This window comes from Cladophialophora yegresii (genome assembly GCF_000585515.1).
Source record: "Cladophialophora yegresii CBS 114405 chromosome Unknown aczIN-supercont1.4, whole genome shotgun sequence".
Lineage (NCBI taxonomy): Eukaryota > Fungi > Ascomycota > Eurotiomycetes > Chaetothyriales > Herpotrichiellaceae > Cladophialophora > Cladophialophora yegresii.
In genome coordinates, this window is record NW_006913048.1 from 3765976 (window position 1) to 3782614 (window position 16639).

Below are 16639 nucleotides of genomic sequence, written 5' to 3' on the forward strand. Positions count from 1 at the left end.
AGACAGGACGACAATTCCAAGTTTGACTCCACGAGAAGATTAGAAAGGTACGGGCAGTGTGGGATATAAGTCCTCGGTGTCAACAAGTAGAGTAATCGCAGGCCGAAGTTCGCAATGGCCCAGATCCCAGACAGGCAGATGACGCCGATACATTCAGCGAAGCACTAGAGATGCCTCGGTTCAAGTGCTTGGTGGCCTTCTTGGGGACTAGGCGGGGCCGCGAGATCTCAACCTTCGTGCGTAAGACTGTATTTCCCGGTGCCCATTTCGGCAATCTATCTCATTTCCTATTGCCGCAGCATGAACAGCCGAGTCGCCACTTACCTCTTGACGTCGAGAGCTAGAGCTCTGGAACTCTCTGCTCTTCGACCTCGGCGGCACTCGGGTTGTGTTCGCACTCCATTGCGCTGAAGTCAAGCATGGTGTACGGGTAGTTGTTCAATAAGATTGTTTCCGGCTTAGGCCACGTCAAATACTTCTAGCCCTGGCGACCCTGGTGATGGATTGAGATCCGGCATTCAAGTCGCGGCCAATCGCTAAGCAGCAACACCTCGGCCGCCGGCTTGAGCTCGCTGTTTGACGGGCTCGCATAAGAAACGTATTCAACTCGTCTTTGATGATTGGAAAGCTCGAATTAGGACAAATGCGATACTGGGTTAGCACAAAAGTGGCGATAATACTCCACGAGGCAGGAGTTATGATTAGGAGTTGGGGACATCAAGTATCTGAATAGGATGGATATTTGGTTGTAGTGTGCAGGGTCATGGGTTCTCGACTGTCAACTACATGGGGTATCTCAGGATCTCATCTACTTCTTCTATTCTCAATGCTTCTCATCGATCGTGCGAGGCTCCGGCTCGCTGATCGACATCTCTTCAACGTCCTTTGCAGCAATGACATGACCTTCGGGCAACAAGTTGAGCTCGTCTTCAGCCTTGTCGAGATTCCAGAATTGCCAGATGAAGAGACACCCGCCCACGAATGAAACAACAGCGAATACACCATAGTTCCAGACCAATAGTGGATCACCAGAGAGGCGGTTCAATGCCTCGGCAATGGCGGCGGAGATGGCGTTGGTGAAGAGAGCGATGGCCTGGACCAGCGATCGCATGTTTCTGGGTGCCTTGGAGTAAGCGTACTCAAGCGAGGTGATGGAGGCGAAGATCTCCGACAAGGCAATGAGCACGTAGCAGCCAGTCTGGATCCAGACGTTGAGAGGTGCCGGGTTGACGGTGCCGTCGTCATTGTAGCAGTTGTTGGCTTGGTGACCGCAAGGAGACCGCTTGTAGATGTAGTACTGAACCACGGCGGCCCAGATCATAGCAGCAGCAGCAGTCCAGAAACCCACGGTGATCTTCTTGAGCGCGGTGAAGTTGATGCCCATTCTTCGGAGGCCGGGGTACAGCAACAAGTCGCAGAGCGGGATGAAGATGATGAGGGCGAATGGGTCCAGGTTAGTAACGACACTGGAAAAGTGTTAGCTTGCACGTCTCAAATGGGAGCAAAAGGAACGTACTCATTGGGAACACCGTTAAGTGTCATGGTACCGGCTTGGGCAGTGAAGTTGTTCGTGAGCTGACCGTACGCAAGCCAGTAGAGTGGGTAGTAGCAGAAGACTTTGCAGGCGGCAAACCCACGGCGTAATTCATCGACCCAGGCGTCGTCAAAGGTCATCCACGAAGGTCGTTGAGATGGTTGGATGTTGGATGGCTTCATCGCTTCCCAGACAGACCCGTCGCTGGTGCGCTTGTACAAGCTGTACGGGTTCAAGGACCAGCGCCCCTTCATGCCGTAAAAGTAGCAGCGGAAAGCCTTGGCCACGACTGAGCCAGAGGCAGGACGCTGTTGATATCGCTTTCGCCCCCACCACATGACAGCAGGCGTGGTCAGGAAGGCAATGAGCGGCAGCAAAAATGACAGCCAGAATCCGACGTACTTCTCGGCGTACACCATCCCAATCTGGCCGACGAGGGCACCGATGTTGATGAAGAGGTAGAAGTAGTGGTAGATCCGGCTCTGGGTGATGATGGGATCGACGACCACGCGCTCGCCAGATGGCAGGATCTTGACGAAGGCGCGGGTCACGTCGATCTGCTCAACGATCAAAGGTGAGATGTTGGGCTTGAAGCCACCCGTGCCGAAGCCCATGATGATGAGACCGAGCATGAACACAGCATAGCAGGCGGTTGGGTGGGTGATGACTGGTGGGATGGCGGAGATGACAAGGACGATGTGACCGATGATGGCGATGGCAATGGAAATGCAGATGGTCTTGTATCTTCCCCAGTGTTCGTCGGCCATGTCTAGATATCATTAGCCTTAGTGCCATGCCGTTGTCGAAGACAAAACGTACAGGCACCGAGAAGAGGCACGCAGTAGATCCAGAAGGTGTTGAAGGTGTTGATGCCATTTGCAGTTTCTGGGCCTTGACCAAGAGCACCGGAGATACCTTGATCGGTGCCACCCCCTGCACCCGTGTTGTGATGAGAGCCCGGTGGCCCATCTGGCGCCGGGAGCGGAAGAGAATGATTGACGAAGTTGGAGTCTGCGGAAGCATTAGCGGGCAAGACGTGATTCGGCTGCGGCCGAAGACACTCACAAACAACTTGAGTTCCGTAGTATGAGAAACGCTCGCACAGCTCGATGAATGCGACAGTGTAAACCGCCCATGGGATAGGGGCGGCAGTTCTGCGAAGAGCATTGGGGCCGTGGAGCTCCTCCTCTGTGGGAATGTTGTCATATTCTGACTCGCGGCGGGAGAACTCGACAACTTCGTTCTTGGCCACAGCGATTCGACGTCCGCCGTCGGCGTCGAGGTTCTCAAGGCCACCGGCCTGGATGGTTTCAGGGTTGTCAACAGGCATGGTCGTACCGTCAACTGGACAATGCTGGATGGCACTCCTGCACCTCGCGACCGGGACGAGGGTGCATTTATAACTGTTCATCCACGACCATGTACCTTGTACGACTTCCTGAACCGGCAGGTAGCCCATCTAATTCGCTTATCGGGTGGCGGCAAAAAGCGTTGAGGCGTGAGCAGAGAGTCTTGTTAGCTGGAGCAGTGGCCGTCATGGTTAGTGGTCGGCAAGTGCTCATGTTACATTTCCCTTCCGCAGCCATGTAAAATCGCCCATAGTGAGGTTCTCCCCCATGATTGGGGTGCGTAAACTTGGCAGCTTTCTAGCGGATGGCTTGTCTGGCTTGAACTGGTCAAGCTTTCATGGCGAGCACCTACCGAGACTAGGCCCGTTGCATGGAAGCGACTGACAGGGATCTACACAGTAACCATGGCTGCGTGATCGCCCAAGGGACGCGAGTCTTTCGAGTGGCGGCGACGTAAGATCTGCCAATCGAAGTCCAATCATGAGTTTCTAGAACAAATCCCGAACCTTCTTTGAAAGTGGTTTATCGGCCACGTCCGGTTGCAACGTCCTATCGACGCTACCATCTGATAAGTTCGAGCACTCCTTGCGGTCCATGCGCTCTATCCCTCGGTAAGTTGTTTCGCACCAGTCGTTGTTATCTTGCACGTCTGATGATTGGCTGTCACAGCCAGGACTGAGGCAATCCTGCGCATGCGATCGTGCCCACGGTAATCCCATATGCAAATCTTTGCGTCATCCCTCCTTCGAAGATACGAGATGTGAAAGTACGCATCGAGATATGAAGCAGATATCGAGATGCCTACTCGGACAGCTCAGTGTAAATCCAGCTATCGTCGACAGATTTAGAGAGCCTTTTCGTTCTGTCGAGCACCAGTCGAAGCTCCTGGGGCGACGGAAATAAAGAGCTGACTGGACCGTTTCCTGACTCATTACATGACAGAACCATTGGGTGCTCTGGAAGCACGATACAATGCCTGATTTGGTCGGAGTGGAAACAGCGTGGCAACTGACCGACGGACTATTCGGATCAAAGTCCCAAGACAGGTGATGACCCGGACGACCCCAGATGTCTGGGCAAGCTCCCTCAGGCCGAGGCACGAAGAAGTGGGTTGCACTCTCGGCTTTGGTGGAGATGCTTGTGGCGGCGGGAAATCATTGAACCTTTTGCTCGCACTTCGCGTTCGGCAGAGTCTCGCTGAGCATGATTGAAAGATCTGCCAGGGGGATTGGTCGTGGTGCAATCTGCCGCAGGGGGAAAGAGGGAGCCCAACCACAAGCTATGGAAAGCAAACTACGATAGCAAGCACTCTGAATGAGATAGGACGTTGAAACAAAAGAAGGAAACGAATGCAGCTAATACCAACCGACTTTACCGCCATCATCCACAAGGGCAGCCTCGCCGAAAAAGACCGAGTGTCTGTTTGCCAAGGCCAGCCTTGCTGCGCCCACACAGTGTGATTTCTCGCCATCTTCGCTCCTTGCTCCTCTTCTCTTTTCTCGCTTTCAAGTACTCCAACACACCTCAACAGTGCGCGCAAAGATGCGTTCTTGCGTTCGCTGTTTTTCCTACCTTGATCTCATCCAGAGGTGGTGCGGACACTGGCCATGATCAGGCCAGGGACGAAGTTCCACCAAACGCCCTATCTCAAGGGCAATCGGGCCTCAGTGCCCAATACCCAACTGCGCCTGCTTTTGCCGCAACGGGTCTTCGAGAACAATACGGTCTTACTGGCCAAGTTCATTCCATCGTTGCTTCTGCCTATCCGGCGCAGCCTGGCTATGGCCAATTCCCCTCTGCTCCATCTTCCAGCTCTCGTTCTGCCGTTGGGTTACAAGGACAGGTCGGACTTGGTGGCCAACTCCACCATTCCGCTACTGCCGCCCATCCTGCATATCAGGGCCCAATATGGATATGGTGCTCAGACCTCTCTTCCCGTTGCGCCCTCTTTACCTGGCCAGAATGGGGCTTATGCCCAAGGTCATCCCCATCCCCAATCTTTGGCTTTTTGCCCCTCCACTTCCGCTGTTCCTTTTACATCAAACGCGTCCTATACCCACCAGTCGTCTGGGATAGGACAGAAATCAGCGGCTTCTGCGCAGAACCAGTCGGCATTACAACCAGGATTGCAACTACACCAAGGAAATGGCCTGGCTTCTGCCATTGGCATGCAGACACCTCCGGCTGCACCATACGGACAGCAGACGAGGTTGACAGCTCCGCAAACCAACTTTCCTTTGTCTATTCCATCTGCCGCGGTGACTTCCACCGCGCTGGAAGAGCCTCAGCTCGAGCTACCTGATGCTTCACACAGCACTGTGGTAGCGGCTCTGAAACAGCAATTCGAGCAAGCGATCCGTGAGATCCGTGAGATCCGTGAGATGTGCGAACAACTGACCTTGGCTGAAACCCCGCGGAAACAAGTGGAAAAACTATCTATTCCGCCCTCGAAGCATGCAACCAGCATTTACAATCGTCGGCACGTCCGTTGTCAGAGCACAGCTGCCTTGTGCGATTGCGCCAGTCAGTCATCCTTCCACCAAACCTTCCCTGAAAATGAGGGTGCAGATGCTCGGTCATACATAGAACATCATGAACCTCTTGTCGTGGGTAATACCGATGATTCTAGTCCAAACAGTGCTTCCCAATCCAATGGCGGATCTGCTGAGCTCACGAGACAGATTGCAGGGATCTCCAATGACACGGAAGCGAACAGTCCGCAGCCCAACTCACCTAGCATTTCCGACTATGATGAAGGCTTCTCCACCACTTTCTTAGAGAAGTACAGGTACAGTCATCACTTGAAGATTTTCGTCAGAGACCTCGGCGGAGTTAGGCGACATTTGAAGTTGCAGGAAGTCCTTGATGACTTTGTGCCCAGTCGTTATCAACGTCTCCAGTACACATGGGTCAAAATGGCCAGGCTCATAATTTAAATTGCGGCTGGGCGGTTTGACAACGAAGAAGGTCTCAATTAGCTGTCGGGATCGATGCGCACGTGGGTGGATTACGAGCGACATTATGAACAGCTGTTCCTGAACATGTATGTCGCCATTGGGACTGTGCTGGAAAATGCGGCAAAAGCATTCGAAGCCGATGTCACTGAATCGCCGTATCTGCTCGGAGATCCAACCTCGTGGCTGCAAAATTGGCTCGCTCCGCAACTCTTAGAGATCCATCATGAATACATGGACTCTGAGTACGGTGTGCACGCAACATTCGAACACTGGCGACGAGCATTCCGAGCATTTCGAGCCCTGCCATGGCGATGCCGGTATGGAATGTCCGTACCTTGCTTGCGAGGCTCCCTTGCTTCAGCCAACATGGGATACGTTTCCAGATGAAGGAGGTGGAATACCAGCTATGCCAGTTTTTACGCATGTCGAGCAGAGTGCCACCACTGCTGAAGAAATCAAGGAAATGAAGTTTGATTTTGACATGCTCGAGAGGGAGGCTACATCTCCCCCCTGGAGCCGCAGACCAGATTCTATTCTGCGCGATTGTCACGGCGTTCTTATCAGCTGTGGATGAGCAGGAGGGTGATAGCTGTGCCTAAGGACAATGTTTCGAGCGGCCTGACATGCTTCACCAATGTATTTAATGTGTGAAACGAACCATCGTGGCCTTGCTGTCTAGAGCACTGTGTCCATACTACGGAAGGTACCAGTGAGAAGGCACCTCATGCAGTTTGGCGCATAATCTAAGCTGCAACCAGACACTGACTCGAAGCTTTCGCCAACTCCCATCGTCGTCTCCCCTACCGCAGGACAGTGCGACGACAAAGACATGGGCGCGCATGATGACCTAAAACCTCACTAAGCTTGCCTGAAAATGAATCCCTTGTTGATGAGATGATACGAGAGCGTGAGTCGCGCAATCTTCGTTTCAGATAACTCGACGATGGACAGCCATACCGATCCCTATGAGCGAGAGCCTTACGAATCGACCGAGGGCGCTATCAGACACCCATGGTAGCAGCGCGAGGAGGCGGGGGTGGGCGGATCCAGGCTGAGTCGATCGCAGCAGAGGTTTTCGATCATTAGCAGTGTCGCCCGCGTTGATCGTCAGACAGGTTTTCTCGGTATCCTCCGTGATATCTCATGCGGCCAGGAAAGGCTTCGCCAAGGTAGGGCCGACGGTGCTCATCCACACTTGATGTTGTTCTGGGCGCTTCAGAACAAGGCAAGTATCCCTCTCATCACATGTGTAAAACTTTTGTGACTTGCTATGCCGAATGTGTCTGCCGCGACTCCCTTTCTGGCCGTGCGGAAACTGAACAATGAGATGGCGGTCTCCGATGAATCCGATGGACAGTCTTGTACTAGTATTACGCTCATCCCAAGCGGCGGCCAGTAACGACAACACGGACGTAGCCTTGTCACCGTTGTTGAAAGTGGACCGGGCCCGCCTAAGGAGAGGTCGCACAAAATGCTCTGCCGTAAGTATTGCGTCAACTACCAAGCTGTGTGCTGACCTTCATAGCTTGAACAATCCTCGTCCTTGACGCAGCCCAGCACATCTCTACCGATGGCGGACGCCCTCCCATATTTGCGCTCCGCGTCGACCAAAGACGCTGTTCAGCCGTGCATCAAGTCTTCCGAGGATCGCTTGATCGAAGGATACACACTATCCACGATTCCCATCGACCAACTGTATCGCACCGCTCATCTCGCCAAGAATATTCGCAACATATATGGGAGACCCCGGTGTGACCCATTCGAGGCGACAGCAGAGCTCCACTGTCAAGGCCTCGAAGCCTTTGCTGCAATGTCCGGACACCGACGTGGAAAGGGTTCTGGATGGCTTGAGCAGAAAGTTGAATTGTAAGATAGGAGTATCGCGTGGTGATGGTCACAAGGAGCGTTTCCATGGTTGTCAAGGCTTGCGATGCCGCCAGGTAAGGAGATCCATCAGTAATCGAGTTGAATGTTCAGAATCTCGACGTGGTGGTTGATTCAGGTGCACATTGGGGGGGAAAGACGTTTGGGAAGACTCACTTCAGTTTTCGTCCTCTCCAACCACTTCAATCATCATGTCGGGTTTGCCCAACATGAATGAAGACACGCAACTTGAAGAGATTTGTATTTCCCTTAATGGTATGAATACCAACATGGGAGGTCTTCTCCGACATGCAGGCGAACTGGGCTACGCCGAAGATATTCGTCCGGTCATCGGTTCCTGCCCGGATGAATTCGCAAGCTTGAGAAAGTCGGTCGACCGCCTGTTGGTGACCAAGGAAGCGCAAGCTGAGAGCAAATCCCTGGCACAAAAGTTCCAAGACGAGGCGCAATCCCATTTGAAGCAACTCGAAGTCAATCGCCAGGCATCAGAGGCACTTCGGAATGAGCATGCCTCGCTCCGGACCCAAATGCAACAAGAGAGCAATGACCATTCAAAAGCACTTGATGCAATCTTCCACAGCCTGAACTGCAGTGCCCAGGAAACCAAACGCTGCATCTCGTCGCTTGAACCTGCGCTCTCTGAGGTGGGCACTCAGCGGACACAGAGAATCCTACAACTGATCAGTGACACCGTTGAGCTGACCCCAGTCCCAGTGCAGTCAGATAGTCCTCCTTCTGAGTCGCTCTCTGCATCCCTTCCTGCTTCTTTGCAGCATTTCATTTCTTTCTTCACCGTCCTGGGGAAAACCGTCACAGAGACGTACTGGCTGGCTATCGAATGTGAAAAAGAGCTGGTAGAATCACAACAGGAGAAGATTTCTTTGCATTCCTCTCTCGATGAGCTGAAGATGGATCACGCCGTCATGGCCAGTGAAAAGGCCGGGCTTGAATCATCTTTTCAGGTTCTGTCGCAGGAGAAAGTCGATCTTGGAGCCTCTCTCGGTAGCCTGGAGAAGGACAAGGCCAATATGGTCGAGGACAAGGCCAGGCTCGAATCCTCCCTCCATGCTCTATCGCAGGAGAAAGCCAACATGGCTAGCGAGAGGATCCGATTGGAAGTCTCTTTGAAAAGGCTGAAGGAGGAGAGAAGAGCCGCGATCGCAGAAAGCACCAAGCTTAGAGACTCCCTCGCGAGCCTTGAAGGCAAGAATGCGAATCTGACTGCCCTGAAGTCTGCGCTTGAAGCCTCTGCGGCAGTCTTGGCAAAGGAGAAAGCCACTTTGATCTCTAAACAGGTCAAGCTGGAACACTCCCTCAGCAGCTGGCAGGAACGCAAGCAGGCGGAGATTGATCTTGCTATTCGGGAGAGAGCTCAGACCCAACAAACTCTCGACAATCTCTGCGAGCAGCATGACAGGCTAGGAGACTCGGAGAGCTCGCTGCGCAGAGACTCGGACCAGTTGGAGAAAAGGTATGAAGCAGCAGTGGCTTCTCACAACCAGACGCGCTCAGATCTCGAGCAGCGGTTGAACGGTGAGACGGATGCCCATGCAATGACCAAAGCTGACCTGGGCGCGAATCTAACAAGGGCCGAGCACGCCCTGCAGACCGCACTGTCTCAGCACCATCAAGCGCTTCACCTGCAGAGAAAGCAGAGGGACAGGACCATCCTGAACCTCCGCAACAATCTCACCGTCAGTCAGAGCACAAGTGCCATGTTACAGCGCCGAGTAAGAAGCCTCCGCCACGAAAGCCACACGCTCGAGCGTGCTCAGCGTGCCCTTGAGCGGGACTACGGTACTCTTCAACGCGAGCACAGCATCCTCCAGAACACGCACGCTAACCTCAAGTCTGTGAATCATACCTTGGAGGACCAGGCCAACGAGGCTCTTCGTGACTACAAGGAGGCGAATGATGCTTTGCAGAAGTCCAATGACCGACGGGAAGTGTTACAAGCGGAACTCGGTCAATGCACTCAGCAGCTACAATCAACGAGAGATGATCACGACGCACTATCGTCACGTCTGGAGGACGTGGTTGCGGAACGGAATGATCTCGATGGTAACATCACCCTCCTGCTAGATCGTGTCGGTGACCAAAAGGCCGAGGCCCTCGTACTGAAATTTCAGCACCAGTGTGAGCTCGAGCAGCCGAACGAGGCTTTTGAACGACGCCTTGCGAGTGAGAAGGAGGCATTGGCTGAAGAGATTCTCGCAAAACATGGCGCACTTCTTGATGCAGAAACACAGGACTTTGTGTTTATGATCGAGCCCATCGTGAACATGTTTGCGCAAGAGGTACGTTCTGTAATGCTTGCGGACAAGGACCAGGAGGTCCGTCAAACCACGGGTGATCTTCTACAGACGCTTGCCGAGGGCGAGAGTCACATCCGGGCCCGTATCAAAGAGAGGTATCGTCGCATCGCGCAGCAGGTGGTCAAGGACTCCATTGGAGTTGTTCGAGAGCAACATGAGCGGAGCACTGAGTCTTTGCGCCAGCAACTGGACGATGCCAAAAGCGAAATCACTCGCCTCCGCAATCCAACACTCTTTGGGATTCTTGTTTCACCAAGACAAGCTTTCAGCCTCCAATACTCCCAGATCAGAACTTTCTTCAAGCTGGACCCGGTCGCTCCAGAGCAGCATCCACTTGCACAAACACTTCACATGGCGCAAGTTAGGTCACTCCACGAGCAGGAGCCCGCCGTTGCAGAGCCTGCAACACAGCAGATGTTCTCCAGTCAAGCAAGTACAGCTTTCTCGCCCCAGTCTCATCCTCACCCTGCAGGTTTGGCCGAGATTGGACATGGCGACAGTGAGAGAGCCGACAGAGACATCCTCGACCAAGGCTCGAAACGTGCCCGCGAAGAGTCACAGGAGCTTGGAACAGGTGACTCCGACTACCAGTCGCCGTACGTGGGATCGCCTGGGCCCAAGAGACAGAAGTTGGGTCACCAACATGCCCCGTCTGTGATCGTTGTAGAATCTCCAGAACACGTCGATGCCAACATTGCGGATGTTCAATTGGATCTCAGCTTCAACGAAATGCAAGCATCTGACCAGCATGACACCCCAGCCAGCAGTCAAGAAGTAGCCACCCTTCATGGCGAGCAACTATTGGATGACCACGGCGTAGCTCGGCAACAACCGCCGTCACAACCGCCGAGACAATTTGCATCCAGCGGAAGTACGCTCTGGCCAAAGGGTCTGCGACTTCGCACTCTCTGCTTCCTGGCATGGGACGTGACTGAGGCGGACGAGCAGGCATTTCAGCTGTGTTGCAACGCCATATTCAGCGAGGGAAGATCCTTTGAAGATGTCCAGAAGTTCATCGACAGATACTGCGTGGGTCCGCTTGATGCGCCACCACCGAACCCCCCTGGCTGTCTTGTGGCAAGATTCAATGGCAAACCGGGAGGTGCAGGGAACAAGCTCATGACCAGCAGATCTTGCAAGTGGTGCCAAGGACAGAAACTGTGTCTATGGGCAAGGTTTGCTGACGGGGTAGCCACCGGCTTCGGACCACGGGTCGGTCGCAAGATCCTCGATGGCCGAGAGCACGATGCCGATGCACAACCACGGACTGTCGAGATCAACGGACAGGATGCCAGATGGATTGTGAAGGAGAGGAAGTCGAGTAAAGAGGAGGACAATGATGCTCCCTTTGCGGCTGGGTCATTGGTGATTTAGCTCACTTGAATCCAACCTCTGCACACATCCCTGAATTCTGTTCTCCTGCAGCCCCGATCGCCTGTGCTTCTCTGCTATCCCGCTCGCCAGAGTTACACTGCCTCTTAACGGAGACGCTTTCCTTCTGCGACCCGACTCATGACCCGTTTCGCGCCACATTGGGTCCAGCAAAATACAACGGAACATGTGGTCATCCGTGCGTCACCCTATCGCGATACGACGCTCTCGCGAGACTACATGATAACATTGTCCCACGATGTTAAGCATCCCAGCGAGGACGCATGTCCGCGAAGAACAGAGCGACGATCGAGTAGCCGGTGATGTTAAATGCTCTACCTGATATCGAGGCGACGTCTTTGACGCTGAGAAGAACCATCTGCGAACAAGCACACGCAGATCATCCTCAGCTGGCCATTCCAGGGTTACGCTATCGGGCGTTGCCTATCGAGACGACGGCATGTTTCATGACCACTTCTCTCCATCCAGCCTACAATGTTCCGGCAACGCGAGCTGCAGTGCGCATGACACGGTCCTCCAAGCAACGCGCCGGACCCTCTATCCCAATTAGACCCTCCTCCACCGACGCCTACGACTTCTTGAAGAACAACCAAGACGATACCCTCCACGCTGCACAGCGGAGAACGCCCGCTCTCCAGAAGAAGACGAGCACTCCTCACGTACCGGAAAGGGCTCGACAGAATGAGGTAGCTACAAGCTTCCGCCGACAGGCGGGATTGCATACAGACCGACCGTGCAAATACGATCCAAATCCGACCTCATCACCTGAACACCGCTTTCCAGGTGGACAACTGTTTCTCTGTATACCAGTGATGGACGAAACAGTGGCCAAACAGAAGGGGAAGAATTTTGTGCACAAGTACTAAGAGCAGCGTCAACGGTCGTGCTTCGGATGTATGTCACCATGCTATTGGAGCGTTTGATATTGGGTTGATATGGCTTATTTTTCAATACCTAGACAATGAAGAATCTCTCACGTCGAATTTCCGCATTCCACTAACATGCTCTGTGCTACTCGGTGGCAACCACGTCTCGAAGAACTCGCTGTCTCCAGAAGAACTACACGCGTGTCTGACATTCCCAACGCCAGCCCTGCAAGCTCGTAATGCCGCAGAGAGTATCCATGCTGACTTCCCGCCATCCACTTCTCGCCCTGGGTAAGACGCAATGTCCGACATCCACAATGTAAGACGATTGAAGTTTCTGTGTCCTGGCTGCCGAAGCAGAATTGGGAGCATCGAATAAGGAAGCAGCCACTACCGTAGAGTTATCATCCGGTCCTCCTCGCCTTCTATTCGATCTCGGACAGTACCAGCAGTTCTGAGTTATTGATTCGGTGCCTATCCCCTCGAAAGCGCTCGTTGACCGCGGGACTTCCGCGTGCGGGTCATAACAGCTCTGACCGTTTTCCGACCTTGAGCGACGATCCCAGCAGTTTTTGCGCTGACGTCTCACCTCCTGGTATGACGCAGAGAGTAGCTCGTGGAAGCGACGAGTACCACAGGAGCCAGACAGTCACAAGATCAATCGTCCGGTCCACTTGCCGACAGTGAAACGCTTACACAGACTCCGCAGCATGATGTCTGCGGCTCCAGTAGCCGACTCCAGCTTTGTCGAGACCGGTAGGGAGGCGGGCCAGTCCTGAGACCATAGTAGGGCCCGGTTTGTGCTGACTCGCAGCAGTTGAATCCAGTGATTGCTTTCACTATTCGGCATGGTCGAAGACTGCGATATCCAACCCGCAGACTCCGATCGATAATGTGACCATGTTTTCCAAGGTCGGGAGTGTCAGCTCGCGGGCGCAGAGCTTGCTGGTGCCTCCTCGTCGACCTCTCCAAGTGCGGTCAAGTACTAGATCTCACCACAAGTCGTTCAAGGACAGACCCGCAACGCCGTTCAGAGTCGTCCGGAGACAATGCAGAGACGCTCACCGAGGTTCATTCTCCTCGGGCCAACCACGGGGATCTTCTTGCCATCCGAGATTCTTGTCAGACTCTTTGGTCCATGCCTGGCCCCCAACAAGAGGCGCATCCACTGAGAGACGGAGCGAGACCTTGGAGACGAATGCCGCACACAGTCGCATCATTTCACACGAGGTGTCTAGCTCTGGCAAGCCGTCGTCCTGCTCTGACCTCTAACATCTGTCTCTGCAGGGTATCTGCCGCGCCATAGGAGGGTTCTGGCCACTTGTGCAGAGATGATACCCGCACCACAGCGCGACCCGTCGTCGTTGCGGAGGAATAGGCCGAGCCTCAAATCACAAGGCGAAGCAGGCATGGTAACTCTCGGGAAGTCTTCCGCTGTCTCTCGTGTGGTGGTCTTCGCAGAGAAATGTCCAGTTTGCTCCTACATGGAAAGCCGCGACTTGGGCCGCTCATGCCGAGTTCACATCTCCAACAGGTCGATGCACGTGAGATCTCGGGTATCTGATCGGCGCTGCTGTGCTCTGAACAGAACACAGCTCGGACCGACACTGGGGCGGACCCGGCTGACCGCGCTGATCTCACAAGGACGCGCTTATGTTTTCCGTACGTGGAGAGCCTCGTTCGGAACATTGGAACATGCTCCCGGTCGCAGATCACTGTTCAGCGACAGCTGTTGGTCCATATGGGTCGTGATGATCATCTCGGCTTCGATATAGTGAATGGCAGTTTTCGTGCACCGTAGCGGTACACCAGAGACACTAGATCTAGTGCTGTGCGAACTCCTGGACATGGTACAAGGAAGCTCCAGGCCAGGCAGTGCATGTTGAAATCCGAGGAAGGCCGCTCCGAAGGTCTCTTTGTGATTCGTCGACGGCAGAGTCCACCAAGGCAAACAGGCGTCCCTGGAAGTAGCGCACTCCAGCAACCGCGAGGCGGACCTACTCCCGGGTGTCTCAGTCATATTGCCTGCTCAAAAAGTGCGTACGCCCTGTCTTGGACTGTCTGCAGCCATCTCAAGAAGTCTCTGTGCCGTAGGTAGGGCCTTGGAGGGAAGGACTTCATCGGCCGTTGAGTCTGCGTCAGCCGCTCAAAGCGTCCCACTCTTGATACTGGCGAAGTCTCAGAGTCGCGCATGGTACTCCGTATTGTGCTTGTCATGCGGAAGGTTGTGGGGAACAGTGGTGGTGATCAGGCACTCCTTGGTCAAGGAGGAACATCATCATTCGGGCGCGGCGAAGACAAGACCATTCAGAAGCGGACGGGAAATGCGTGTACAAATGGTCTTCACTAGGCTTGAGAATGACAGCCAGGACCGTCGGAATGAGCCTCCAGCCTTCTTCGGTTGTCTTGGAGTGAGAGTACGGTGACTGAGAGCTGGTTGCTTTCGTGCGGCGAAGATGCGATTTGTGGCCGAGAGACTTGCGGGTTTCGTGCTCCCGGGACCTAGCGTAATTGCTGCTGAGGAGCGAGCCGCCACCACAGGGTGAACCCTGGTAAATTGTCGACATCGCGTTCTGGTGTTACACCACCCTTCGTCGTAACGCCGCACAGTCAGAGCGGTGATTCTGGGGAGTATGATTGAAATCCTGGACGGCCGCAAGCACGTTCATGCCGAGCTTGGTGCCATTACCAAGTCTCACAGCTCTCCGGTCACATCTCGTTGTTCTGTCAGTCTTCAGAATGAAATTTGGTGCTGAAATGCGCGAATTGCCACCGAAGACTTCGCCAGTATTCTAGAGCATTTGAACAATCGCTCGGCGGAGTTTGCTCAGCTCCCCAGAGCTTCGTGGATCTCAAGAGAGGCTGCCCATGTTCAGAGACTTCATCTCCGCCGCCCTGGCTTCTGGGCTCATATTGCTTGTGTTCCGAACCATGTACACGATATCAACGGATGATCAAGGACTGCCACTTCTTCTTTCCGTGTAGATGCTTTGGAGTCCAGAGAACGAAATCCGGTCGTCGCTCGCCATCTCCAGACCGCTCCAGCTCTCTCACCTGCATCTCGGCACTCCTCTTCCGTCGAAGTACTAGGGGACATGGGCACCTCCGCAAGAGCCTAGAGACTCGAATACCAAGATGTCGCGAAGTCCGTGACACCTGTAGGATCAGGTTATGATGCAGCGATGGCAGAAGTTCGGTCACAAGTCATTCTCTGACGCATGTTGTGCTCCGAGCTGGGTGTGAGCACTTTCGATGGTGGTGAACCAGAGAAACCAAAGTCCACTGATGTAAACCTGAAACCCCCTGAGACCATTTAACCAGGGCACATGAGCACGATGGCGCTCGAAAACGGCGTCTGTGATTGTCTTTGACATGCTTCTTGACGATTTGAGGCTGTGGGCGACCAGTAAGTGATCGTGATGGAAGAGAACGAACTCCGTGGCTGTGGAGCTGAAACTCCACTGCGCTATTTTTCAAGTGCATTCGAACACTATGCTGCTTGCGAATGACATCTCTGGTGGGCTCGTACACATTCTTCCGTGAAGCGGAATTCCCAGCGGTTTGCAAGCGAGCATGAGCAGTCAGAGACAAGAATGTGCGTAGCACTGCAGCGTACGTTGCTTGGCGAAGCTGCTGGAAGGCATCGTTAACCTGGCCTCACATGCGAAAGGAGGTTCTGATCGACTTTGGATGTCTTCTCGGTCAATGTCCATGGGTGTGCTTGTGAACGTATCCATGTCCGTGCTGGAGATAAGAGACACCCAACATCGAACGGAGAGCTCGAACGAACGATCACAGCGCTTCCTGGATAGCCGCCTTGGATCCCCCGACACTGAAAGGTCCACTGGCTAAGGGGTGTTGCTACGGTGGTCTAGATAGAGTCGCCTCCAGAGCGCTGACCGCCAGCGCTGCTTCGAAGAGGACGAGCATTAGCCGGGAGAGCTGGGCGCTTACTGGGTGTAGTTGCGACACTGAGTTGGGCACATCAAATCTGTGATTTCAGGTCTCTGATGCCCAAAGCCTGGAGTGGGTTGTTGAATAGATATGCCGCCATACAACCAACTCCGACCACGCAGAGACAGCTGCAGGTGCTCGAAGACAGCTTGCAAGTATTGCAGCTTTCCTGACAGATACATTCTGTCAGTGAATACGACTCGGGAGTGAAGCAATTGGATTTGCTCTGCTTCGGTCCCTTGCCACTTCTGCAAACACGCTGCTCTTATGACCTGGTCAGAGATGGGTCGTTCAGGGAGAATTCAGCCGCACGCGGTTTGCACAGGCTCGGCGGCAATGGAAATTGCTCCAAATACAATTTGATGTTGCTCTGAGCAGCTCTGATTGA

General features: G+C 53.9%; 2 protein-coding genes across 2 annotated transcripts; one reads left to right on the plus strand and one right to left on the minus strand.

Moving 5' to 3' along the window:
- Nucleotides 1-823: 823 nt before the first annotated feature.
- On the minus strand, nucleotides 824-2864 carry A1O7_06721 (POT family proton-dependent oligopeptide transporter; the record flags this gene model as incomplete). The annotated part of the gene is made up of 4 exons (XM_007760722.1): nucleotides 824-1466; nucleotides 1517-2303; nucleotides 2354-2545; nucleotides 2600-2864. The coding sequence occupies 4 exons, from the start codon at nucleotides 2862-2864 to the stop codon at nucleotides 824-826; spliced, it is 1887 nt and encodes a 628-aa protein (XP_007758912.1).
- Nucleotides 2865-7933: 5069 nt separating this feature from the next.
- On the plus strand, nucleotides 7934-11413 carry A1O7_06722 (uncharacterized protein; the record flags this gene model as incomplete). The annotated part of the gene is made up of 1 exon (XM_007760723.1): nucleotides 7934-11413. The coding sequence occupies one exon, from the start codon at nucleotides 7934-7936 to the stop codon at nucleotides 11411-11413; it is 3480 nt and encodes a 1159-aa protein (XP_007758913.1).
- Between the last annotated feature and the right edge of the window lie 5226 nt (nucleotides 11414-16639).